Source organism: Pleurodeles waltl, chromosome 3_1 (genome assembly GCF_031143425.1).
Source record: "Pleurodeles waltl isolate 20211129_DDA chromosome 3_1, aPleWal1.hap1.20221129, whole genome shotgun sequence".
NCBI lineage: Eukaryota > Metazoa > Chordata > Amphibia > Caudata > Salamandridae > Pleurodeles > Pleurodeles waltl.
The window spans coordinates 665,281,216-665,307,638 of NC_090440.1; the positions used below are offsets into that span (position 1 = coordinate 665,281,216).

Sequence of the window (26,423 nt, forward strand, 5' to 3'; positions counted from 1 at the left end):
GACAAACAACTGGGGACTGAAAAGAAGGAACATTTTGAAAAAAGAATTTGAGAATTTAATTTTGCAATTGACTTGCACTAAATTGGAGGAAATAAATCCGCTTTCCTGATTAAAAAACACAGACGGGACTCCCCGCCTAAATATGAAGCAATGACTCATAGACATCTAAGCCCGTTCTTCACTGTGACGTCTTAAGTACAGCGATATTTTCTCCTCTTTTGCAGTGTTTCCTACATGGCAGACCCCCACCCCCAGCATCCTTCCCTGTCCCCACCCTGCAAGTAGCGCCCCCGCTCTTTCACTAGAAAGGGTTTCGTGGACTCCAGGTCCACGCCCTTTCCTCCCTCGATCTGTTGCGCTGGGAGGAGCCTCCTTCTCCCCTCCTCTGAACTTGGATTTCGCCCCGTGTGCGAGCCCTGCCTTCACTGAGCATCGGCGCCGCACACTCCACACACGGGAGGCTTTGAGTGAGGCTTACAAAACTTCTGAGCCGGAGGCCTGAGACCCCATCTTTCGAGTCCATGGAGAACGGCAGCTTCCAGATGCCAGCAGGCCCCTATCCCTACACTACCAGCCCTTACGAGCCCCTGAAGGAGGAGATGGAAGTGGGGGTCCTCACGCGCCCCCAGGGGTCGGCCGTGAGCTCCACCGTGGTGAACGTTTCCACGTACCAGGACCCGCCCAGAGACCACCTCGTCTGGTCCATCTTCAACGCCATCTACATGAACTTCTGCTGCCTGGGCTTCATGGCGGTAGTCTTCTCTGTCAAGGTGAGCTAGAGTCGCTGTTTTTCCAAGTCCTGCCCAGATGTGTCTCGGCCGTGCCACTGAAAGTGTTGCTGGAAAAGTCAGTCGCCGCCCGATAGATGGACCCAATGTTGTACACCCCCTGCCTCTCACCGTTAACCCTTTACGTACCTTGACCCCCCCCCCCCCCCAAAATGCAAGGAACCTTCTATCCACCCCTTAACAAAATGCCTCTGTAGGCTTTTATGTAGTCTCCCACTCCGGATGGCGTAGCTTCGGAGGGGTGTGGAGTTGGTGTTACATCCCTCCTGATAAATGCATTTTCTGATAAATAGTTGGGTACAGGTGCTTCCAGGTGGGCATTTGTGAGATGTCAGTCGGACTCCACCTGGAGCCTTTACCAGGGGCGTAGATTAGTATGATTTTTAAGGGGGGGGGGGGGGTGTTAGCTTCAGATTTTCCGACAATCACGCCAGCATATGACCTTAAAATGCATTATACGGCAATCAAGGCACAGGAGAGGGGCTTAAGAAGCAGTGTAAAGGGACAGAAATGGAGATTGACAGGGTTACTAAGTGAGAGAAAGCACATTATTTTGTGAAATCAACATATTTGAAGTCTTTTGAAGCAGACGGAGGGAGTGTGTATGCTTTTTGTTTGTTCCTGGTGAAATATGACAGACGCCTCGCCATACCCGACTAACTGAAAGCACCTGCACCCCACACAATACATTTATTAGGGGGGGGGGGGCACCCCCTCCGAAGCTACGCCCCTGATCTTTACATACACACAGACAAAAATGCACACGATCTCTCTCGCTCTGTTTTAAAAGTCCTCAAAAATATTGATTATTTTACAAAATATTGTGTTTTCTATTACTTTCTGCTGCCCTTTAGGTCTTTCTCATGCACCCTGCATGTCGTTTAATGTAGTTAAAGTTAGTCTGTCAGAAAATCTGAAGCTCAATTACCCCCCGCTCCCACTTTTAAAACCTATATCACTCTCGAAACGTTTAATTCCCCGTTTTACTATAACAGGATCTCCGGCTTAAACGCTTGATTTCACCTGTTTTTTTGATTGAGGCAGGTGTTTGATAGGTCTGATATCACCCGCTTTCTCGCCCGAATGCGAAAATATTTCTTTCCCTTTCTTTCAAGGTCATAAGTGGAGACAGTCCAGACCCGCAGAAAAACACGCGACAATTTGTGTGAAATGGAAGTAAAATGTGTAGGAGAAAGTAAAGAAAAAAAAAAGAAACTGACAAAACGACAGCGAAAATATCAGTATTTCAGAGTTCAATGACAAATTTAAAAAAAAAATGTCAAGTCTACGTTGCCTTGAGTTTCTGGGATCACATCCTGCTGTTCGTTTGAAAGGCTGTGAAAATTAATTCAGTTGATAAGCGTCCTCGGGTTTAGGAGGCAACGTAGTTGTTCACCAAACACATAGTGTTCGATTTTAAACGTGCTCACAGACTACTTACACGCGGCTGTTGTGGAAGGGTTTCTTTGTGTCGATTACCTCTGAAAGCAGTGCTTTACTTGGGCGGATACTGTCCGGTACGGAGTACCTGCACTTCTTTAATTTAAAAGGGAGAGTACCGGCACTTTGTATGAGCTAACAGGTACTGCTCTAGAGATGGAGTACCCGCACTTCTATAGTTCCATTTAAAGCAGTCTGAAAGTCAGGGCAATCCGGGCCTTTGCCAGGGATGTACATTTTACTGTGTCTCAACTGACCGTGCTTGAGTTCTCACTACAAATCCACCCTTCCTCTCGCCCCTGATCATTTTATTCTCTGTTCGTCCCCTCGTACTCTTTCTCATTGCCCGCTTTGCACCTCCCTGCGTAAATTTGGAGTGCACTACGGGAGGTGGTCCTTGGTAACGAGAACAGTGTAAGGCCAATCACAGTGGCCATGGTGATAACGCATCTTGGTTCGCAGTCGAGGACTTCGCTCTGTGGTCATTGTCTAGGGATGTGCATGATGGCGTAAGCATGTGCAGACGTTACTTTTCTATCAAACGTTTTGTGGGGGGGGGACATCTTTTTGTACATGCACCGTGAAAGGACAGGACCTCATCTTTTGAACCTCTGTGTGTGTGTTAGGCTGTGGTGTGGTGGTGTTACTTCAGGTGGGTGGTCGGTGTCCTCCTGGCAGCCTTGTGGTGTTATGTTTGGGATAGGTTCCTTGACAGCCCTCTGCACACCTGAGGTGATTTCTTATCTGATAATGTTCTGCAGGCCATTCTCCTCCTCGGTTGTAGATACTTCCGGTTGGTGTGTTCGATTTGAGTTTTTGCATCTGTGCGATGTTCGTGAGGTGTTGTGCATCCCAGGTAGCCAAACTGCAACTCCTGCCAAAAATTGTGTTTGGTGCGATGGCTCCATGCTTGTGGGTTACTGTTGTGAGTTTATAGCTCCTGGGAGCATCAACAGCGCATTCCTCCCCATCGTGGATTCTTGAGGCCACGTCCAGGGTATCCACCTTTTCTTCTGGGTTCTGAAGGACTGTCCCGCAGCGGAGGCCCCAATTGGAGCACTACCCGCCGTTACTGAAGCCACACCACTCGAAGAATAAGCAAAGAGTGGAATAATACTGTGGCCAAAATGGCGGCGTTTCCCTTATATGACCCAATAATTCAAAGGCGAACAGCGGAAGAAAAGAAGTCTAGTACAGGCAGCACGCATACTATTGCTGCGGCTCATGGTGGTCAAATGTTAAACAAGCGAGGCAAAATAGAATGCAATTTAAAGCTGCTTCATTTAGCTATAACGGGGAAATAGTATGAAGGAAAAACCTAAAGTCGATCTAGAGTTCTTGGGTTAGATGGGCAGTAAATGAGCTGAATGGAAGATCGTTGAGGGCTGTATCTGCTTTTAGAATAAGTATATCTATTATCACTGCTCGTTCTAATAGTTTACTAATGGCTTTGACGACAGAACATCATGCAGTTCGACGTTCAAAGGCTACATTCACACTGACTGTGTGCATTGTCTAATTTTGCGCACCGATTCCCAACCACATATGCAATGTTTTATACACGATAGATGGGTTTTAGATGTTTGCTTAATTTCATCCACAACCGAGAAGCGGGCTATGAAATACGGTTCAAGAGAGGCGAGGCTGTTTCACCTCCCTTTCCTGCGAGCTGTGCGGTATCGCCCAGACAGAGAGATGACACCGATCAAGGCAGAGAAGGAAAATTGAGGTGGAAGTAGTGAGGAAGGAGGCAATGAGATAGGGAGAGATGGCGCTGCCAGAAAGCGTGGCCTGTTTGCAGATTTCATCTCGTCCTTTAACCCTTCGCTGCCAGGCCTTTTCCCCCTTAGGTGGCAGGCCTTTTTTTGGCTCTTTGGGGCAGTTTGCGCTTAGGCCCTCTTAACTTTTTGTCCACATAAGCTAACCACGCCAAATTTGCGGCCTTTTTTTCCAACATCCTAGGGATTCTAGAGGTACCCAGATTTTGTGGGTTCCCCTGATGGAGACCAAGAAATTGGCCAAAATACAGTGAAAATGTCTTTCTTTTTTTTTTTTTTCTTTTTTTTTTTTTTAAAGGGCTGCAGAAGAAGGCTTGTGGCTTTTTCCCTGAAAATGACATCTACAAAGGGTTTGTGATGCTAAAATCACTATCTTCTCAGCTTTCAGGAACAAGCAAACTTGAATCAGAAAACCCAATTTTTCAACACAATTTTGGCATTTTACTGGGATATACCCATTTTTACTATTTTTTTGTGCTCTCAGCCTCCTTCCAGTTAGTGATAGAAATTGGTTTCACACCCCTGCTGAGAAAGCTAAACATTTCTGAAAAGTAGACAAAATGCTGAACTCAGCAAGGGGTAAGTTGTGCAGATCCTACAAGGGTTGCCTACAGAAAATAACAACTGAAATAAAAAAAAAAATTGAAATTGAGGTGAAAAAAACTGCAATTTTTCGCCCCATTTTACTCTAACTTTTTTGTACGACGTCAGATTTTTGTAAGCAATATACCGTTACGTCTGCAGAGCCAATAAATGAGCTGCACCTTGCAGTGGGTTTTCATTCTATACCGGGTATTCAGCAATTCATTTGCTGAAATATAAAGAGTGAAAAGTAGGTATCAAAAAAACCTTTGTATTTCCAAAATGGGCACAAGATAAGATGTTGAGAAGCAGTGGCTATTTGCACATCTCTGAATTCCGGGGTGCCCATACTAGCATGTGAATTACAGGGCATTTCTCAAATAGGCGTCTTTTTTTATATCCTGTCTTTGGTAGGAAAAAATGTAGAGAAAGACAAGGGGCAATAACACTTGTTTTGCTATTCTGTGTTTGCCCAAGTCTCCTGATAAAAATGGTACCTCACTTCCGTGGGTAGGCCTAATGCTCGCTACAGGAAACGCAACATGGACACATCACATTTTTACATTGAAATCTGACATGTTTTCCATGTAGATTTTGGCCTCTAGCTCAGGGAAACCTACCAAACTTGTGAATTTTTGAAAACTAGACACCTAGGGGAATCCAAGATGGGTGACTTGTGGGGTTCTCACACGATTCTGTTACCCAGAATCCTTTCCAAACCTCAAATTTGGCCAAAAAACACACTTTTTCTTCACACTTCAGTGACAGGAAGTTCTGGAATCTGAGAGGAGCCACACATTTCCTTCCACCTAGCATTTCTTCCCCCCCCCCCTACAAGTCTCCCAATAAAAATGGTACCCCACTTGTACGGGTAGGCCTAGTACTCGTGAAAGGAAATGCCCCAAAACACTATCTGGACACATCAAAATTATCAAATACAAAACTACCTGTTTTTGCGGGGGGCACCTCTGTTTTTTGCCCTGGGCTCAGCAGCCATCTAGGGAAACCAACTAGACACCCGAGGGAGTCCTGGGTGGTGTGACTTACGTGGCTCCCCCAGTGTTTTCTGACCCAGAATCCTCCGCAAACCTCAAATTTAGCTAAAAAGAAAAAATCAACATTTTCCCACATTTTTTGTATGGGATCCCCCGCTGTAGTGCTTTCCTCTTATCTAGTTTCTAAAGCACTAACATAACACAACAGAAATGCACTTCTGAGGTCAAAGAAGACTTTTATTGTTGTTAATTCTTCCCCAACCACAATATTTATGAATGACGAATTAGTAGCTTTCAAGTCCGCGTTAATCAAACAAAATATATTAGTTTGCAATATACACAGCAGGTTATATTTATAAGATATTGAATGCAAAACAAATACTTCACCCTGTGGGAAACTATTTACAGCTTCATCTTTCTAAGGTCTGCAAGCTGATGACCCCTGTCAGCCGCGAGAAAGAGATTCATCTACCCACACGGGATTGCTGGCAGCTGGCGCCAAGCTCCAGCACGAGGTCCGGCAGATTCGAATCTGACCCTCTGCAGCCTGTTACATTCGTTACAAAGGTGTGCCCCCTCCTCTCAGACCTGGGAAACTGAGCAAGCCTTTTGGAGACTGGCCAGGTCTCCAAGACTACTCCTGTTCCCAAGCTCAAGCGAAGAGAAAAACACCAATGTACTCTCTCTTATCAGGTCTAGTCTACTGTGAGAAAAACATCTTGGTTCATCTGGTGCAAAAACACAGCTTGGAAAAATACAGCTTGGATTCTCAACTGCAATGTCTAACTCCACGTTAAAGGCAATAGGCAGCTAACCTAAGTATCAAATGCAATGTCATGTTAAAGGCAATAGGCAGCTAACCTAAATATCAAATGCAATATCTAGTGTCATGTCAAAGCCAATAAGCATCTAAGCTGAATACAAAATGCAATGTCTTATATCATGTCAAAGCCCATAGGCAGCTGAGCTGAATACAAAATGCAATGTATAATATCATGTCAAAGCCAATAGGCAGCTGAGCTGAATATAAAATGCAATGTATAATATCATGTCAAAGCCAATAGGCAGCGGAGCTGAATACAAAATGTAATGTATAATATCATGTCAAAGCCAATAGGCAGTTAAGCTGAATACAAAATGCAATATATAATATCATGTCAAAGCCCATAGGCAGAATATCTAATAGCATGTCAAAGTCAATAGGCAGCTAAATTGAATACATCATGTCAAAGCCAATAGGAATGCAATGTCAAAGCCAATAGGCGGCTAGACTGGATACAGCATGTCAAAGCCAATAGGCAGAATTACAGAATGTAATGACTAATGCAATGTCAAAGCCCATAGGCGGCTAAACTGAATACAGAAAGCAATGGCTAATGCCATGTCAAAGCCCATAGGCGGCTAAACTGAACAAAACATATCATGTGCTACTGGTGAACATTGAGCAACTAATATGCGCAGTGGTGAAACACAAAGTCATTGGTCAAAACAAACTCCATCAAATGGCAGTACATTCCGCCCTTTGACCAATGAATTTTTGTTTCACATATCTCCTGTTTCAAACAAAAACAAACATCAGCACAAAAAAAAACATTATCAGCAAGTCACATTTGAATGATCAAAACAATCCCTGTAAAGCAATAGAAGTGAATTAACACATTGATCTCATAACCTTTCACATCAGATACATCTACATAGAGAAGACTGGGCAATTTTTATACTCTGAATGAGACTCTAATTCAACAGTGTTAGCAATTTGATGTGGCATGAGTTCTACTCATGTAAAGGGGCACGGTCCACCTGAAAGGTTTGCTGGAAGATAAGCAAAAGTCAGAGTTCCATACGAGAGGGAAAAAAAAAAAAACACAGCTTAGTTCCAGTGGAAGAATGCAATCAAACAAGTTGAACTTGAACTGAAGGCGCAGTTTGCGCAAAATGGATCCATGGTGCTGGCACTTTACTCAGCCAGGTTCAGGTTGGGGATTCGGTCCCTTCCCCGACCCCACACGCACACACCGGAAGGGGGACCACACAGCACACTCAGGGACAGTGGCGAAACGTGGTAGGATCTGCAAAAGAAACAAGTATGACTTTTCTTGCAAATAACATTTTTCATTTAAACTGCACCCTTCCTCTTTCTTTCCCTGTTTTATAATCAGCAGGACGTTTTTGGGGCCCTTTGTTATATTTTCTGCAGGTTCTGGAGGATCACTTTGGGCTTCAGCCCACACATCAGCACTGAGGTTTTTATCTGCTGCACCACCGCTTCCCTTTTCTTGCACTGTCAGAAGGGCTGGGGCAGACTCCTTCTTTAACAAACCTCCATTCACTGCACTTTTGCCAATTTGGGCCATTCTGTCTCCAATTTGTATGAATGAATCAGATTATTTTCTAGGTATCAGCATAATTTCGATTTTTCCTTGGTAATCTGCAGCAATCACTCTCCCTAAAACCTGATCACTTTGCCATTCCTGTCCTGGTAACGTTCCTCTCCCCAACTGCTCTGTGACTGCTTGCATGACAAATTGCTTTTGTGCGTGCTGCACAGTTTTTATCAAATCTAGTGGAATGTGCATCTCTCTCATCTCTGTCCACCTGTAAGTGGCTTTTTCTCTCAGCTGTTCACATTTCTGGGGCACCCACTTAGCCATCCCCCCTAAGGCAGAATTCTGGGTGTACACTTCTCTCTCTGAATTTTTCTCATTAACATCTGCAAGGTAATTGAACCAATTAGGTGCTAAAACATTAGCAATGAACCAAAAATCAGCGTAAAAATGACACATCTCACGTAGCTCTTGCTTTAAAATCTGACACACATTATACAACTCTGTTCCTTCTACTGTGCCAGAAAACAACATTTCAGTCAATGAATCATTAGTAAAACAAACATGCTTTTTATCTTCAGTGGACACGAATTCAAATGGTGCACACAATTTCACCGGTAACTCTTTTATCTGTGGTACTCTAGCCCTGTCTTGCAAGTACCAGATCCATTGTATGATTCTAGCTAGGGGCACTATTTTCTTCCCTTGTTCATGAGTTACATGTACATAAGTATTTCCTTCTTGCACTGCGCAGAAACCTAAAGTCTGCATTATTTCATTTGCCAAATCACAAGCGCGCAGCTGCATATAATTTTTCACAGTGACCATATACAAAAGTGTTAGGATTTCTCTCAAATGAGGGCTATTTTTTTTCCAAAAATCAAACAAGCTAATGAAAGTCGGTGTCTCTTTCTCTAAAATCTTTCGTTTTACTTGTGCATTTTGCAACGGTAACTCGTAAATCACGTTCTGAGCTCTCTTCGTGTTATCAGTTAAGGAATGCATTTTGTCTGCCAAAAACCCTGGCTCACACGAAAACTCAGTGCAGCTCGGAGCTGTCTTAACCCCCTCATTACTGGAATGGGAAAAGAAAGATTCTTTTACAACAGCAGTTTTATAACTTTCAGTCTTATTTCGAATTATTGTATCCTGGCTAATTTGCTCACGTAAATTCCTATTTTCATGTTCCAACTGCCTACATTTCTCCTGCATTTCTCTGTAAGCAGATAAAGGTATCCAGACCTTTCTGTCATCATTACTTCCAAAAGACACTTTTTCTACATATGTACAACAGAAATTATTTCTCAAAACACTATCAGGCATTTTAGCTACACATGCATTTTCAAAAATGGTCTGCTGTGCTTCTGTAATTCTCCAAACAGAAAACAATTCACAGTTTTTCTTAGCACCATCGGGCAGTTTACCAACACATGCATTCTCAGACATGGTCTGCCGTGCTACTGTGATTCTCCAAAAAAACAATTTCTGTAATTCTCCAAACAACAAAAACAATTACACTTTTAAAGTGTGCACTTAGAAATCTACCAATTCGTCAATACCCTCTTAATCACCTCTTAATGACCGACCCCACTCCTGGTACCAATTGTAGTGCTTTCCTCTTATCTAGTTTCTAAAGCACTAACATAACACAACAGAAATGCACTTCTGAGGTCAAAGAAGACTTTTATTGTTGTTAATTCTTCCCCAACCACAATATTTATGAATGACGAATTAGTAGCTTTCAAGTCCGCGTTAATCAAACAAAATATATCAGTTTGCAATATACACAGCAGGTTATATTTATAAGATATTGAATGCAAAGCAAAACAAATACTTCACCGTGTGGGAAACTATTTACAGCTTCATCTTTCTAAGGTCTGCAAGCTGATGACCCCTGTCAGCCTCGAGAAAGAGATTCATCTACCCACACAGGATTGCTGGTGCCAAGCTCCAGCACGAGGTCCGGCAGATTCGAATCTGACCCTCTGCAGCCTGTTACATTCGTTACAAAGGTGTGCCCCCTCCTCTCAGACCTGGGAAACTGAGCAAGCCTTTTGGAGACTGGCCAGGTCTCCAAGACTACTCCTGTTCCCAAGCTCAAGCGAAGAGAAAAACACCCATGTACTCTCTCTTATCAGGTCTAGTCTACTGTGAGAAAAAACATCTTGGTTCATCTGGTGCAAAAACACAGCTTGGAAAAATACAGCTTGGATTCTCAACTGCAATGTCTAACTCCACGTTAAAGGCAATAGGCAGCTAACCTAAGTATCAAATGCAATGTCATGTTAAAGGCAATAGGCAGCTAACCTAAATATCAAATGCAATGTCTAGTGTCATGTCAAAGCCAATAAGCATCTAAGCTGAATACAAAATGCAATGTCTTATATCATGTCAAAGCCCATAGGCAGCTGAGCTGAATACAAAATGCAATGTATAATATCATGTCAAAGCCAATAGGCAGCTGAGCTGAATATAAAATGCAATGTATAATATCATGTCAAAGCCAATAGGCAGCGGAGCTGAATACAAAATGTAATGTATAATATCATGTCAAAGCCAATAGGCAGTTAAGCTGAATACAAAATGCAATATATAATATCATGTCAAAGCCCATAGGCAGAATATCTAATAGCATGTAAAAGTCAATAGGCAGCTAAATTGAATACATCATGTCAAAGCCAATAGGAATGCAATGTCAAAGCCAATAGGCGGCTAGACTGGATACAGCATCAAAGCCAATAGGCAGAATACAGAATGTAATGACTAATGCAATGTCAAAGCCCATAGGCGGCTAAACTGAATACAGAAAGCAATGGCTAATGCCATGTCAAAGCCCATAGGCGGCTAAACTGAACAAAACATATCATGTGCTACTGGTGAACATTGAGCAACTAATATGCGCAGTGGTGAAACGCAAAGTCATTGGTCAAAACAAACTCCATCAAATGGCAGTACATCCGCCCAGGGACAAATTTCCTACGACCCACCGTTCTCCTCGATCTCCTGGTAAAAATGATACCTCACTTGTGTAGGTGGGTCGAAATTGAGGTAGAACCAATGCGTGTCCAAAAGGGCAGTTTGAAAAAAAAAACATTTTTAGGCTGACAAGTGCAGCAGAATTTTTATCGGTATACATGAGACAATGTTGGGTGGTAAGAATTTTGTAGAGTCCTGCAGATTCCGGAAGGTTCCATCACAAAAATGTTGGAAAAAAGTGTGATTTCCAGCAAAGTTGGAGGTTTGCATGGCATTGCGGGTAAGAAAATGGTGCTGGGTGCATGTGACGCCCACCACCCTGGAATCAACCAGATGTTTAGTTTTCAGATGTGTCTAAGTCTTGTGGATTTTTCTATGTGGCAGCATCCCAAAGTCCAAAAAGTGCAGCCCCCACCTTTCCAAGTGGGACGATTTTGAGTGTTACCCAGCTCTCATGGCCCAAATGTAAATCCAAAACCCAAAATAATCAAATGCCCTCTTGCTTGCCTTGGGATAAGATGTTTTAGTATGCGGAGGGAGAGCTGAAAGACTGTTACTCCCTTCATTTGGGGTGGGGGCATACCCAGGCCCATACTGGTTGGTAGCCACCACCCCACTATTTTTATTTTTTTTTTAATTTCCTGGTATATAGTAGATTTTCTGCCCCCCTGGGGTGCGGATCGGGGGTAATTGTCCAATCTGCCCACTGGTTGGCAGAACAACTTTGGCCCCATTTATTTTGGGTGGGGGTATGGCCATACCCTTATCCTCTTATTTTGGGGGGAAAAAATCTTCCCTGGTGGACTTTCTGCCACCCCTTGGGGGCAGATGGGCCTTCCAAAAATAGGCTGATCTTCCCCCAAAGGGGGCAGATATGGCCATCAGTAATGTGCCCCCTTGGGGAGTGACCCTTGACCAAGGGGCTGCCTCCCAAACAAAACACACATATACACACACCCACCAATAACTGGTGCCTAAGTGGTTTGTGCCCCTTCGGGCAGATGGGCCTAATAGAAATAGAGAAATAGGCTGATCTGCCCCCATGGGTGGCAGAAATGGCCTAAAAATGATTTGCCCCCTTGGGGAGCGTCCCTTCCCCAAGGGGCCGCTCCTCTCCTGACAATTACCTGTAAAAAAAAAAAAGAAATTCCCTGGTGTCTAGCGGGCATGGGCAGCAGAAATGCTTGCAGAGACATGAAAGGAAAGGCCTTTCCTTTCATGCCTCTGTCGGCCCCCTCCTCCTGAGCGGAAGAGAAATGCTTTTGCATTTCTCTTACGAATCGCATGGGAGGTGAGCGCTGATGAGGTCAGCACACGATCATGTGCTGATATAATCAGACGTCACTGGGTGGGTCTGGTGGGGGGTTGGGGTGGAAAGGGAAGCGATTTCCCCTTACAGCCCTGGCCTGGGTGGGTGGGGTGGCAGCCGGGTGGGAGCGCTAGCGCTTCCCCCAGGGCTGGTACATGGGCGTAATGGTTATGTCCGTGGCGCCTGAGAGGAGCAGCCACGGACTTAACCATTACAGCAGCGGCGATCAACCGGTTAAATCCTGTTTGGTTTGTGTCCACTGCTGGGACTGCTTGAAGAGGTGTCCCTTACTCTGGGATGAGCGTGCAACATTTTGGTGCTCTCTGTTTGGAGAGGTGCCTTTGAACGTCTTCAGAGCTCCGGAGTAGTAAGTTGAATTGAATCTGCTCATTTGCAGGATCAGGTGTGGCTGAAGATGTTCTTCTGCTGATATAATCCTTACTGGGATCTTCTGACAGCACAGCGGCGAGCCCATAAACTCAGACCATGTTTAGTCTTGGAGCCCATCCATATACTGCAAGAAGGATTGGGATCCGTGTGTTCACTGCCTGTTGCACTTTTCCCAGCCACTGTTTTCATTGATCTCTGAATATGACCTCCCTACAGCAACTGACTCCAGCCTGTTGAATCTCCAAAGACAGTCTTATCACACAAACTGTGGACACTAAACCTCAAGTAGATTTAGTAAAGGAAGCTTCTTAACAAGGGTGAAGATTGGGAGTGATGCAGGGCACCGTGGGATGGGATCTGTGAGCTAGGGGCGCTGAGCTGTTGCTGAGGTCTGGGCTATGTTGGATTTTCACAGCCATCTCTGCTGATCTGGCACCTAGACTAAGTTATTCTTCACTTGAATACCCTCTCCGGGTTACAAGACAACCCGAATACTCCTCTTTTAACTAAATCTGCCTCTAGAATTGCAGAAGTCTTTAGGTGAATTCCTGAAAAGGAGGGATTAGAGAAGGTATTTTTGAGACCATCCTCTCCCTTGGCCCACCAGTGGTCAATCCTTCCTCTTAAAGTATGATGAAGGCTTGGAGGGGGCCATTCCATGACATCGCTTAGTAGCAATCCCTCTTCCTCAATGTCATCCTTGTTCTGAACCTGAATCCTAAGCTGCCTGGGAACACTGCAATAGAAATGTAAATACAGGGTCTAGTTTATGGGCGCAATAAGTAATCGGTCACCATGCATTAAATTAACGAAATAATCAAATCTGAAGGCTATTCTTCTTAAAAGAAACTAATCATACATGCAGGTTATTCATCTTGAATTTTATTTGAATGATGGCAAACACATCTGTCTTCCCATCGAAGCATACTTTGGAATTGTGCCCCTTAATGATGGGCATGAGTATCTTTTGGCTTGGACACTCACGGAGGCTACTGGAGAATGCCAACAGAATGGAAGTTGTCATACTGACTCAAGATTCAAATAATATGGAGTCTTCCAAGGGTTGAGAGAAGGAAGAGCTCGGCCCTTCACTCAGACACAACACTCCTTTCACCAGCTGTGGTTGTGGAGATCCTGCATTGTCCGAACATACCCGTAACTTGGAGGCCCATGTCACATTTTCTCCTGCAGAGACCATTTTGCCTGTTTCTTCCTTTTTTAATGGCATCAGCCCGGAAAAACCGATTTCACTTGCTTAAAACCCACTCGTAGGAGGCTGCATTCACCCCAGAAAGGAGACGGCCGACTTCCTGCAGTAGCGCAGGTGGTATGCCCAGGGGCCTGGTGCAACAAAGGAAACGCCCCCTCCTGGCTGCAGTCTGAAATATAAAATACAGTGATCATCAGCGTTCAGTACGCCCATCGGACCTCTGAGGCCCGGTGCGACTGCACCGGGCCTACACCGCTCGAAGCTACACCCGTGTTCAAGTAGAAAAGAGTTAAGAATCAAGTAGCAATATTGATTTGCCGCCGTGATCCCCGCTGTTTTGTGCAATTTTAAAGACAATTAGATAGATTGTATATTGTCTGTCCCTGAACGCTCCCGCCTCGTCACAGCCCCCATGGCCAAGCTTGGATCTCTGTGTTGTTCTTCTCCATGCAGGGCGGCTGTTTCGTAATGCACGTCCACTGGCAGATCCCTTCGGTACAGCGATTAGAGGATACTTCTGTGGCTCCATCTACTCCATGTGCTTTGAGTGGGTGCTCCACGGAGGACTTTCCACCAGATTAACATTTGCCACTTGTTACACGTTTTCCACACTCGAGGCGAGATGCTGAGGGTTTATGCAGTGCTGATTTTAATGTAGTGCCAAGGGAAATGAACGGGTGTGCGCAGTAGGGTGTTATTTACACCCTCCAGTGTCTTCTGCTCATCAGTGGTCTCGAATTCTGACCTTGCAGACTGATCCGTCTGGTGTCCTTCCAGAGATATTTCTGTACTCATCACTTCTTTGCTCTGTCCAGGCGCAGACACAGAGGCCAATGCAGAGCCCAGGGTGGAATTTAACGCGTAATCTTTCACCTATTGATGGATCAGTCACCCCTGGGTGTTGATGCATTAGGTTGTCCTCTCCTTCAATCTGTCATCTACAGACTGTCTCCATACACGTGCAGGATGTTTACAAGGATGTTTTGAAGGATTCAATTAACATTTGGCAAACTCCCAAATCTGCTTCCACTGTTTGCAATAAGATAATGAATTAGGAGGTCTGGTTGATCAAAGCCAGCGCATTTTCTTTGTTTTTTTCTTTCTCACCCGGATCTCAGTCCTGTCTTGCAGCGGCTCTTGGCAGAGAAAATGGCCCATCCCCTCCTTCCCACATCCTGATGAAGGCTTAACAAACAGACAGGACTGAACGGAAACGGTTCTGTTTTCCTGGTTAAACGAGTTGCATGTACCACTGCCTCCCTTCAGAGAGCTACTTGTCCCCTTCTCCTTTAGCTCTCCATGGGAGTTCGTCTATTTTCTTCCTCTCTCCCCTGTGTTCTGCTCCCCCCTCAAATCCCGACCAGTGCGCCTTGCACGGCTCTTTCTTTGCCTCCTTACACCACCTGCTGCTAACCCACCTTCATGTCCCTCTTGCTTTGTTTAGTTTTTATTCTCCTGCCGTCCCTGCTCACTGTTGCTCCTCTTTCCACTTCTCTGTTGCTCTTCCGATGCCCCACCTTTATTTATTTATTCTTTGGCGCGGGCCCAGCAGCTGGACTTTGCTTCCAATCTGCCCCCTTGGAGCAACAGTGCATTAAACGTAAAAAAAAACACACACACATGCCCCCTCAGCGTCATACCGCATGTACGTTGACACATTCACACACAGGTCACGCTGTTCAGTATTAGCAAACAAGCACTGGTAGCTGAAACTTCAGCTAACGTCATTCATAGTTGAGACCTTTTCCGCTCGACCTTACCTATTTCTTTTACTTCCCTTTACTTTTCTTAGTATCATTGGAAGTGGAAGACGTTGATGTACAGAAATGGCTAGCCACACTGAGTTGAGATTAAACAGGGCTTTAATCTCACTTGTTTGTAGGGGACAGCAGGCACCAAAGTGTCGAGGTTTCAGACGGCTTTTAGGGCCCTGGCTGATTACGTCTAAACAGCATCCCTCGATAGTTAACTTATTGTCGACCACCTAGTTACGTAGACAGAGCCTGGTGGCCACCCGCTTCCGGCAGGATAACACCATACCATCTTTGGTGCTGCAGAACGTAACATTTTTAACAGTGTTCATTCCTTCTGGCTCTGGAAGTTCCCGTTAGAGTGTATTCTTTAGAATATTGATGGGTGCTGAGGTGGAAACATTGAGGTTCAACGATTGTCGCAAGGACAAAAACAACTTGTGAAGGTGATATTTCTAGCAAGGGTGTGTAAAGAAGAGAGAGCAATGTTTGAGCACAAGTAGCAGCCCAGGAGGCACTCTCTGCTCTACGCTGTTGTAATAGGAATGATGTAGGCGAGTTCTGCTCAGTTTCAGAATCCACAAGCTCAGTTATGCAGGTTCATGAAGAGCAGCTAAGTGTTGAAATTTCCTATTTTTTGAGACTTTGATTCATCCAAAGTGAACTTTTATTTCTCTAGACACTGAAGTGTCCCTGCTTTCTGCTTTTGGTATGGAAAGACTAGTCATGCATTCATCCTAGACAAGACACCTTACAAGACCTGTGTGATGGAGTGAGGGCGCAGATAAGGAGCAGTGATTCTGTTGATCCTCAGTGGCCCAATGAGCTCTCTGAACATTTGGAGTTGTTGGGGGCCTCCTTTGAGCATGCCTCCTTCTGTCTTTGCTGTCAGGCCTAGTGCCACTCAAGAAACCTTTTTGATCTTAGGTTTAAAAACCCTCTTCTGCGACTGAAAGGACTTTCCATAACCTCTGGCTGTATAAGAACCATTAGAAAAGGTAACTGAGTTTTTGACAAGTGGCGGCCATTCTGGTGAATGGGGAAACCTTCTGTTGCCCATTAGGTAGTCTGCTGTAAAAGTGCAGGCACTGCTTCTCTCTGGTGTAGTTATGGTCCTTCAGTAAAACAAAGCCTGCATTGGTGACATTCTAGCATCTCATTCCTTTAGAGATCTTCTGAAGGCAAGCCACTTCAGCTAATTTACGTGCTTTCTGCACGCACAAAGCATGTGATATAAGCTCAGAGAGGAAGCGCAGTTCCAACTGGCTTTGCTTAAAAATGTTTTTATTAGGTCTAGAGTTTTGTTTGCTCCCAACCCAACTCCTTATTGATGGGTACTGTTGGAAATGGCCATTTTTTGCAGGGTTATCCCCAAACGTTTTGCCTTGTTCCTCCTATTTTTTTCAGATCTGTTTTGTTGGCTCTAGGACTCTAAGCACTTTACCACTGCTGACCAGTGCTAAAGTGCAAGTGCTCCCTGTGTAAATTGTAATGGTTATTGGTTTATCCATGATTGCCATATTTGATTTACTAGTAAGTCCCTAGTAAACTACACTGTGTGCCCAGGGCCTGTAAATCAAATGTTACTGGTGGACCTGCAGCACTGATTGTGCCACCCACATGAGTAGCCCTGTAAACATGTCTCAGACCTGCCACTGCAGTGTCTGCATGTGCAGTTGCAAACTGCCATTTCGACCTGACAAGTGCACCCACTTACCAGGCCCAAACCTTCCCTTTTACTACATGTAACTCAACCCTAAAGTAGGACCAAAGCAGCCCCATGGGAAGAGTGCAGTGCATTTAAAAGGTAGGACATGTAATGTTGTGCTTTTCATGTCCTGATAGGGAAATACTGCTAAAACGAGTTTTTCACTATTACAAGGCCTGTCTCTCCTATAGGGTAAGACGGGATTGCCTTTAAATCTCTTAAGTGAATTTCCCATTGGGAACATATAGAGATATGGAATTTGGGGTCTCTGAACTCGCAGTTTAAAAATACATGTTTTGATGAAGTTGGGTTTTGAACTGTGAGTTTGAAAATGGCAGTTTTAGAAAGTGGGTGTTTTTTTGTTTAGCTATCCTGTGCCTCTGAAGAATACACATCTGGGACAGTTGGGCTGCTTGTGCATTCACTCTAGACAGTCACACAGTGTTCTGAGGTGTACCCTGCATATCCCGATGGGTCTTCCTGAGCTAGTGTGGCCAGGAGGCTCTGACTCTTGCACCTGAATAGGGCTGTGCACTTGTCCTGGAGGGAGAGACAAATAACTAAAACGTTTTGGGAAGCTAATGTGAATTAGGACCCTGGCTTTGGAGTCCATCTCCTTCAGGTTCTGTGCATGTGCCCAGACAGTCAAATTGCAGTATTTTACTCTTTGCGAAAGTGCATGGCTCATTTATACGCATTAACATTCCCTTACACCAGCAGGCGTGGCTCCTCAGTTGGGCGGGGCAGTGCCCCTCCACCCCTGCCAGCAGTTGCAATAAAAAAAAAACCATGTTTATTATTGTTTTTTGGTAAAAGGGGTGGGGCAACAGGCTGTGACGAGCACTGAGGGGGAGTGCACAGCAAACATGCGTGGTAGGCTCTCTCCAGCCCGGCACTGTTGCCGGGCTGGCGAGAGCAGGCACAGGCTCCCAGTTTTCCTGGGAGCACCCTGGCTGGGTGCTCCCAGCCAAACCTAACACTGCTCTGAGCAGTGTCAGGATTGGCCGCAGGGCAGGCTGGGAGCCTGTGCCTGCAGCCTGTCTGTAGCCTAGGAGAGGAGCAGCGTGGTGGTGATGGTGGCGGCACAGGTTGTTTTTAAAAACATTTTTTTGGGGGGTGAAATTATTCCACATACTAGCATACTTGCAACTGAAACCATATTTTCACTGTATTTGTGGTCAGACTGCACAAGCAATGGGGTCCTAACTCCTGACACTGTCCAAATTCATGCCTGTTAGGATTCTCTGTTGAGCAAGTTACAAAATTGAGTCCAACACCTGCTACCAGTGTTCAGAGAGTGCTCAAGGAACACATCTAGACCTCCATTTATTTTTTTAAATATATTTTGTTGAAGATTCATTAAGCAATAAAAAGAAAAGTAACAATTGAAATAGCAATATAATAATTGTCAGAAGTAGTATCATCTTGAAGGGTTGAAAAAAAAAAAGCTGATGAAAGCTGAAAACATTTATCATTTTATATGAAAATAAAAAGATAGAAGAGGAATAAGTGACAAAGTAGGAGGGAGAAGGGGTAAAGACAGGAAGGAGTACAGAGAGAAATAAGTGATTAAGTTAATGATGAGAGAAAAGATAGGCTAGTATAAATCCAATTGAATCTTCTGGTGTAACAGTAATGAGGAAAGATATTCTGTGTTCATCACAAATAAAATTCCACCATGTTAACACAGGCAAATTGGAAATATTTTTCTAACGAGAGTATAACTTTGAAAGCAAGTGCAATGAAAATATCAAATAACAGTTTTAGGGGAAAGTGATCAAAATCAGCTGACACAGATCACAAGAATAATATTTTGGATTGTTGGTTGTATATTACAATGGAAGATCTTTAAACATTTCGATCAAATAGCTTTAAAAAAATTATACACAAGAGCAGTAATAAAGTAAATGGGTTAAAGTACCATTGGGAATGGAACAAGACCAGCATAGTGGAGAAGCATACAAATTAAATTTAGAGATGCATTCTGGGGTAGTAACAGCTCTATTATAAATAAAAGATAGCGACTGTGTAATACATGCAGCTTTGGAGGTGGTGAATATTTTGAGCCATAGTTTATCCCAGCAATGAACAGAAAATAAGGAAAGGTCCGTTTCCCATAATATTTCAATGCAGCTTTTGGTACAGAAGTTGGTGTTAGTAAGATTTTATATATGCAAGCAACTTCTGGAATAGAATCATGATGAATGGTATCTAAAGGTGTTGAAGGTAGGAGTGGAACCGCTGGAGGAGGGAATTTGAGTGATTGAAAAGGAATGGATAACATGGGATATTCATTCATATCCCTTTAAAAAAGAGCCAGGTAAAATATATTGTGCTTGTAGTTGAGGAAAGGTATAACAGAATTATCCCTTACCAGTTAGTGGACAAACCTAATACCCTTCTCTTTCCACTGTTTAAAATAAAAAGATTTGTGATGAAATTTGAGAAACTTATTGTACCAAATTGAAGATTATAGAAAGCATTGTCGAAAATCAAGATCAGCAGACGATATTGTATGTAATAAATGCTGGGGGTATTTTAAAATGGGATTTTTGGACATATGTATCACATCTTTGAATGAGAAGCCCATCAGAAAGTATTGTTCAAATATTATCCATCATAGTATAAGAGTCTTGAAAATGATAAAGGCACAAAATTGTTGAATTAAAAAAGCAGAATGATATAACTTAAAATCAAGAAATCGGACACCACCTATATTCTTTAGGCGTTTGAGTTTGTGTGCAATGTGTGGATGTTTGTTGTTCCAGAGAATTTTTGTTATAAATGGAGTTAATTCTGACCAGTAATAATTAGGGATTTTGAAGGGTAACATAGAAAGTGTATAAAGGACATACGCTACAGTCATCATTTTGAGGCCCCACCATGATGAATATAGAGGAGACCAAGATGAGAAACCAATTAACATCTATAGTTTGAGTTCTAAAATATTAACAGTTATGGCTAAATAGGCTAGACCTGTATTTATTAACACCGGGATACACACCACTGTGTGCCTTTCTCGCAAAGTGTAGTCAAGTATTTTAATTCGCATCCAGTACCTCAGTGGGTTAGTGAAAGGCTTTACAGCCCATCTGGACCTTAGCAGAATCTATTCCCCTGTGCTCCAGTCTCTGATTTCACATATCTGCTTTCTAGTCCCTGATTTACCACAGTGTACACTGGTGAAGAAACCCATACTCAAGTTCTGTAGTCCTAGGATTCATACTGAGCGCTTTAGATATAAGATCCGGAATGTGCACTCCTAGAATGCCAGGGAAATTATCCAGTCCTTGGTGTGAGGCTTCAGGCATACAACTTCCTAATAAACCTGATGCAGACATTACAAACAAATGTATCATCAGGTTTCACAGAAAAGCTAAGAAATGTTCTTTGCAATGTGGTCCTTCTCTAGGACTCAATGTCTCAACTCGCAACCTGGGGGAAATTAATGTGAAGGGCTAAGATCTCTTTGTATTTATAATCTACATCCCTGTCATCCATAGAGGGCCGTACTTCCAAAGCTTCAGGGGAAAACAAGGCTTTATTGGAAGCAGTATTGATTGTCTGTGCAAATAGACACGCTATTAAATTAAGATTTCTCAAAACAAGTAATTGCCTGGATTCTTTATCATACACGGAGTGCAAAAAGTTCAAGGCAGTGTTTCAATTAACTTCTTGGGAAGGAATCCACATTTTTGTAAAATCCTCCTTCCTCTTTTCAGTCCAAGTCCGAAACACAAGACCAAGTAGACAGGCTATTATCTATGAAAGTCTTTGACTTTTGTTCCATGATCTAAGCTCCTGTTGCACACTAGTAATAAACAATGTGTACAGCAGTGTGGTAGAGCTAGTATTCCATCCCTGAGTAGTAGTGCTGGGGGGGTCCCTATCCAGAGAGCTTGTATCCTATCCTATCCCTGAGTAGTAATGCTGGGATCCCCATCCAGAGAGCTAGCATCCAATCCCTGAGCAGTACTGCTGGGATCCCCATCCAGTTAATGTCCACTCCAGTGTACTTATGCCAGGATGATCATCCACCGGCCTGCTCTTTAACAGTGTTCTGATTTACTTTGGTTGCATCTGCAGCTCTAACTGCTTTCCTCTTTTTCCAGGCGCGGGATCGAAAGGTTTTGGGGGACATGAATGGTGCCAGAAGTTACGGCTCGACGGCAAAGTGTCTGAACATCACCGCCCTTGTGCTGACCTTGCTCTTACTCATTCTCATTATTGTTCTTGTTGCCACTGGCGTGATTGTTTTTGCACGTATAGTACAGCAACAAGCAGGAGAAAACCCCTTCTACGGACAAGGGAAATAACGTGGCTAAAAAAAATAATGGTGTCCAGCACTGTGAATCGCCCACTTGGATGTCTACACCTTCTCTAGTCTTCTGACTTTACTTGCAGCTGGAAACCATGTGTGCAGTGTCCGTTCCATGCCCTACCCGAGAAGACTCTGATTTCCTCTGCCTGTTCTGTTGGTGATTTTCTCAATGCACTGCTCGTGTGGTTGCCCAGTGCTTTTCTTGTACTCTTTGCTGGAGCTGTTTTGATTTTTTCCACATATTGGCCCAAGTGTTTTGGGGCACTAGGATTTCTACCAAACATATCTTAAGTGATCTATGTTTTGTTTTTTTCTATACTTAGCAAAGTATATCTTCTCCACTTCCCTTAAGTGCTCTTCTCACCAAATAAAAGCTCTAGCATAATATGTTGTGGTGGAATGTTCTAAATTAACCTTTTCAGAGGCGTCCGAAGTATACAGCGTAACTTATCCAAGTGCTGGGGCAGGCCAGCAGGGCCCTATTTTACCCTGCCTCTGGGCAGCTGCTATCTCCAGGGTCAGATTGGTAAGGTGGGTAGCTGGTGACTGGGCGATGGGCCAGTGCCTAAGGGTGACCTGCAGGGCTGCTTTTTTTTTTTTTTTTATTATAATTTTTTTATTTTAAGGGCCATTTTGTGACTATTGGGTCATCTTCGCCTCAACCCCCTTGAGTAGCAGCAATGTGCTTTTTCTTAAAACCTTCCCTGCCAGGCGATTGCCCTGAGGCTACGGTGTCCTGGGAAGGTGGTGACTCGGGCAGGGTTATTATGGGGACTTTGGCCCCCTCCTTCCTGTTATGCTGGAGCAGTTGTATGCTACTGGAGACTAAGCAAATAGTGTTTCATGAAAGGGCGCCATCCAGGAATGTGGGACACTTTTTTTGGTACAGTCCGGGCCTAATGATGATCCTAGTCTGACCCTGGCTATCTCCCTAGATCAGTATGAGGCTACCAACTCTTTAGTATGGTATGCAAAGCTCACCACGCCATAGCAGTGACTAATTCTGCCAGTCGCGGCTCGCCAGGGTTGCGGGGGGGGGGGGGGTGTTTGCGGGGCTGGTTGGGGAATATTAATACAATAAAAAAATAAAAAGTAACCTCCACGCCACCGCTCCTTCTTCCTTACAGGAGGCACGTGCTCCCAGCCTGCCCTGTGGCCAATCCTGATGTTGTTCAGAGCAGCATCAGGATTGCCTGGGAGCCTGTACCTGCTCTCTCCAGCCTGGCAACACAGTGCTGGGATTGAGAAAGGCCTGTGCGCATGTGTGCTTGGCCAGTCTGAGACGGCCGGCCAAACATGCATGCTCAGTGAGTGCTGAGAACTCACCCCCCCAGTGCTGTCATCCCCAATGCCAGCCCCTTTTACTACAAAACGATAATAAACATTGTTTAATATTGTTGTGTAGTAAAAAGTTTGTAGCTGCTGCTGCTGGTGGGGGGGGCGGGGTGACGCTCCTCCGCCATAGTGGTGGAGCCGCCACTGAATTCTGCAAAGGTATCGGAGAATGTCAAGGATCAAGAATAAAACTTGACTTAACAAATCCATAGCTCATTGGGAGTGATGCAAAACTATTAATAGACTAGGCCTTCTATCCATATATTGGTTCCTCTTTGTCGTTCCATGAAAGCAGTAATTGATGGCGCTTGGAGCGGTGTTTAGGGTGCATCTGTAGTATGTTCTGGCTGTCCTGACTTTGCTGGACCCAATGTATGTCATCTGAATTGTAGTTATTCCTGTAGCTTTGTCAATACTTTTAGCTGTCCTGAGCATTAAAGAGTGATCGCTCCATGTTCAGACTATAATCTTTTTCTTAAGATTAACACATGTTAAAGGAGGACTTTTCTTTGTGAGAGATTTTTGGCACTAATAAATAAATATATCTACATTGCCATTCTGGGTTCCTATTTTGATTGTGTTTGTGGCCGTCCTTGCTTGTGACTGTCCCGAGCAGGTTGATTTTTTTTTTTTTTTTTGGTCTGCCTTTTCACAGCAACAAAGATGATGTCCTTGTTACCACAGAAAGTGACTTTATTGCTGCATGTTATGTAGCGAAATGGCTGTGCATTTGTCAGAATAGAACACCGTGATGGCTGAACTGCTGCATTTACATATACATATGTTTATTGAGTGGCTACTTAAGTTTACACGGAAGAGCACATTTTGATTCAACACTTCATTTTAATGTGAGTTTTAAACTGTCTTGCTGAAAGTGTAGTCTGCGCTACAATGTTACATGACAGCTCATTTAAAAATGTACCATGTCCTTTGCCCTTTTATACCCTTTAATCCTTTCCATTGGGCGACTCAGCAGAGTTGACCATAGACCAACATACATATTTTTTTAAATATGTATTTCTAATTTTTCATTTTATACAATAAAGAGTTGTATATCGTACAGAAGAAAAAAAGTGCCTCATGGTACTCTTTCCCCCGAATATCCTTCTTACCAGAATACATTAGTCTGCAGTGCTAACTGTTCAGGCCTCTTCCCTCTTGTGCCATACATAATAGGTTAAGTGATATTTGCCTTGTATGCCGTGGGCGTCTCCAGGTTCCTCAGTAGAGCGCTCACCACCTATCCATCGCTATGCTCTATCAAACGGGACCATGGCTAACTCCCTTTATCTGAGCACTGAGAGCAGAGGCCTGGGTGGGTGCTCTGTGCATCATCCCCTTCACATGCATCCAAAGTTGTTGGTCAACTGGCCAAGCTGTTTTTAGTCTATATGGGATAATTTAATGTGCTTTTCTTCAGCCACTCCGCACTAAGTTGTGTCCTTAACTCAAAGGAATATCACAAGTTTCCTAGTCCTAGTGCTAATAGGAGTGCTAATTGTTGGCACTTGAACTGCATTTTCCTGTTTGTTGTCTTCAACTATTGTCCTAGCAAGCATGACTGTGGTGACAAATCTACAGCTAGGCCCGTTGCTCTCCGCACTCATGATACCACCCTCGCCAATATGCCAATACTCCTGGGCAGAGCCGCGCTAGGTGAATAAAAATGGCACTCCCAGACCAACATCTCTGACAGGTTGGTGTTAGGCCTAGCATCCTTAGGGTGGTCTTACCTGCGACTTTTTGACTTTTGCCTCCTGTTTTGCTGATGTATCTTACTGTTGGCCTTAGGACTCTGAGCACCTTACCACTGCTAACCAGTGCTAAAGTGCATGTGCTTCTCTCATAATCATGCTATCATCGGTGTATCCACAATTAGCATATATAATTTGCCTGTAAGTCCCTTGCAGAGTGGTATGCCATAGACCTAGAGCCTGTAAGTTAAATGCTACTAGTGCGACTGCAGCACTGATTGTGCACACACTCCATTAGCCCTGTAAACATGTCTCAGGCCTGCCACTGCACAGTCTGTGTGTGCAGTCTTACTGCCACCTAGACTTGGCACTTAAAACCTCTTGCCAAGCCTTAAACCCTCCCTTTCCTACATATGAGCTACTCCTAAAGTAGGCTCTAGGTAGCCCATAGTGCAGGGTGCCATGTAAGTAAAAAGCAGGACATGTACTTTTTAGTTTTTCGTGTCCTGGTAGTGAAAAACTCCCAAAGTTGTTTTTCATTGTTGTGAGGCCTGCCCTCCTCATAGGCCAGCATTGGGAATTCCTTTAAATAATTTCTAGCTGAAATTTTGATCAGAGAGGAGTAGCTTCATCATGTTTAGTATCATTGGAACGGTAAAGGTAAATCCTTCTTACTGGTAAAGGCAGGTTTATTATTACTGTTTTAAGATTGTCCGTTTTGGAAAGTGGCATTTCTCTGCACCCCATTGTCCTGTGTGCTTACAGCCTATCTGCAATGCACATCTGGTCTGGGATAGGGAAGGCTGCACTTGTGTATTCCCTCCAGACACCCACAGCACAGAATACTCAACAGGATCTAAATTAATCTGCATACTGATGGGTCTTCCTGGTTTGTGTGGAAAGGGCTCCCACTTACATCTCAATGAGTAGTGGCTAGAGCCCTCACAAAAAGGCTGATTACCTACCACTGATAGTCTGGAGCCGGGGCTGAACTGAAAGGAGAACCTGTGCACTTCACAGAAACATTTTGAAATCATCTTCTATATAGGCACTTTGTAGTTTTAAGTACTGAGACCCACTAAAATCAGTACACTCTTGACTCAAGGAAACTCTACTGGAGTAAAGACTGCTGTGATGGAGGATTGCCACTTTGCTGGGCCTGACAGTTTAGAGGAACTTCTGGCCTACTGATCTCTGCTCTGCTACCCAAGAATCAACAATCATCCCCAGAGTGACTCCAGGGACTTGACGGTAGGTCTCCAGGACCTCAAAGACCTCAAGCGCATCAAGACTTCAGTGCGGCTTTGTTGCGGCCTGCCACCTGTTCTTATTAATTAATCTTTATTTCGGCCAATTAAGCCATAAAAGATGTACACAAAAAACACACATATGAACATGTAAAACCATCAAGGGAAAGTAAACAGGAAACACATCAGATAAAAGACCATACAATTAAAATGAAAACTTAAAATTCGATAGGAGCCTGCAACTTTAAAATACGGGTACGAATATGCCAGACATTGGTAAGGAATTTGGCTAGTGCAAACACAATTGGACCTGAAACATCAGTTTTTAAAATTCTGTACACCGGGAGGTACTCCCTAAAACCAAGGTTTCTAATAAGTGGTAGGAGCCAATATTTCCTAGCGGCCTTGTAAGTTGGACAAAACAAGACCACATGCAGATCGCTTTCCTCTGCTCCCACACATGTCGGACATAGCTTGGTAGATGGCAGTGTTGACCAGGAGCAGGTGTAAGATCGCAGAGGCAATGTGCCATATCTCCATTGGAGAAAAAGCTTCCTGGCCAGCACAGGAGACAT

General features: G+C 44.0%; 1 protein-coding gene across 1 annotated transcript; it reads left to right on the forward strand.

Annotated features, from left to right (window-relative positions):
* Positions 1–401: 401 nt before the first annotated feature.
* On the forward strand, positions 402–21,959 carry LOC138284438 (interferon-induced transmembrane protein 1-like). Its single transcript, XM_069223203.1, has 2 exons — positions 402–770; positions 21,364–21,959. Exons 1-2 carry the CDS (start codon positions 522–524, stop codon positions 21,565–21,567), a joined length of 453 nt encoding a protein of 150 aa, XP_069079304.1. The 5' UTR covers positions 402–521; the 3' UTR covers positions 21,568–21,959.
* Positions 21,960–26,423: the final 4,464 nt, after the last annotated feature.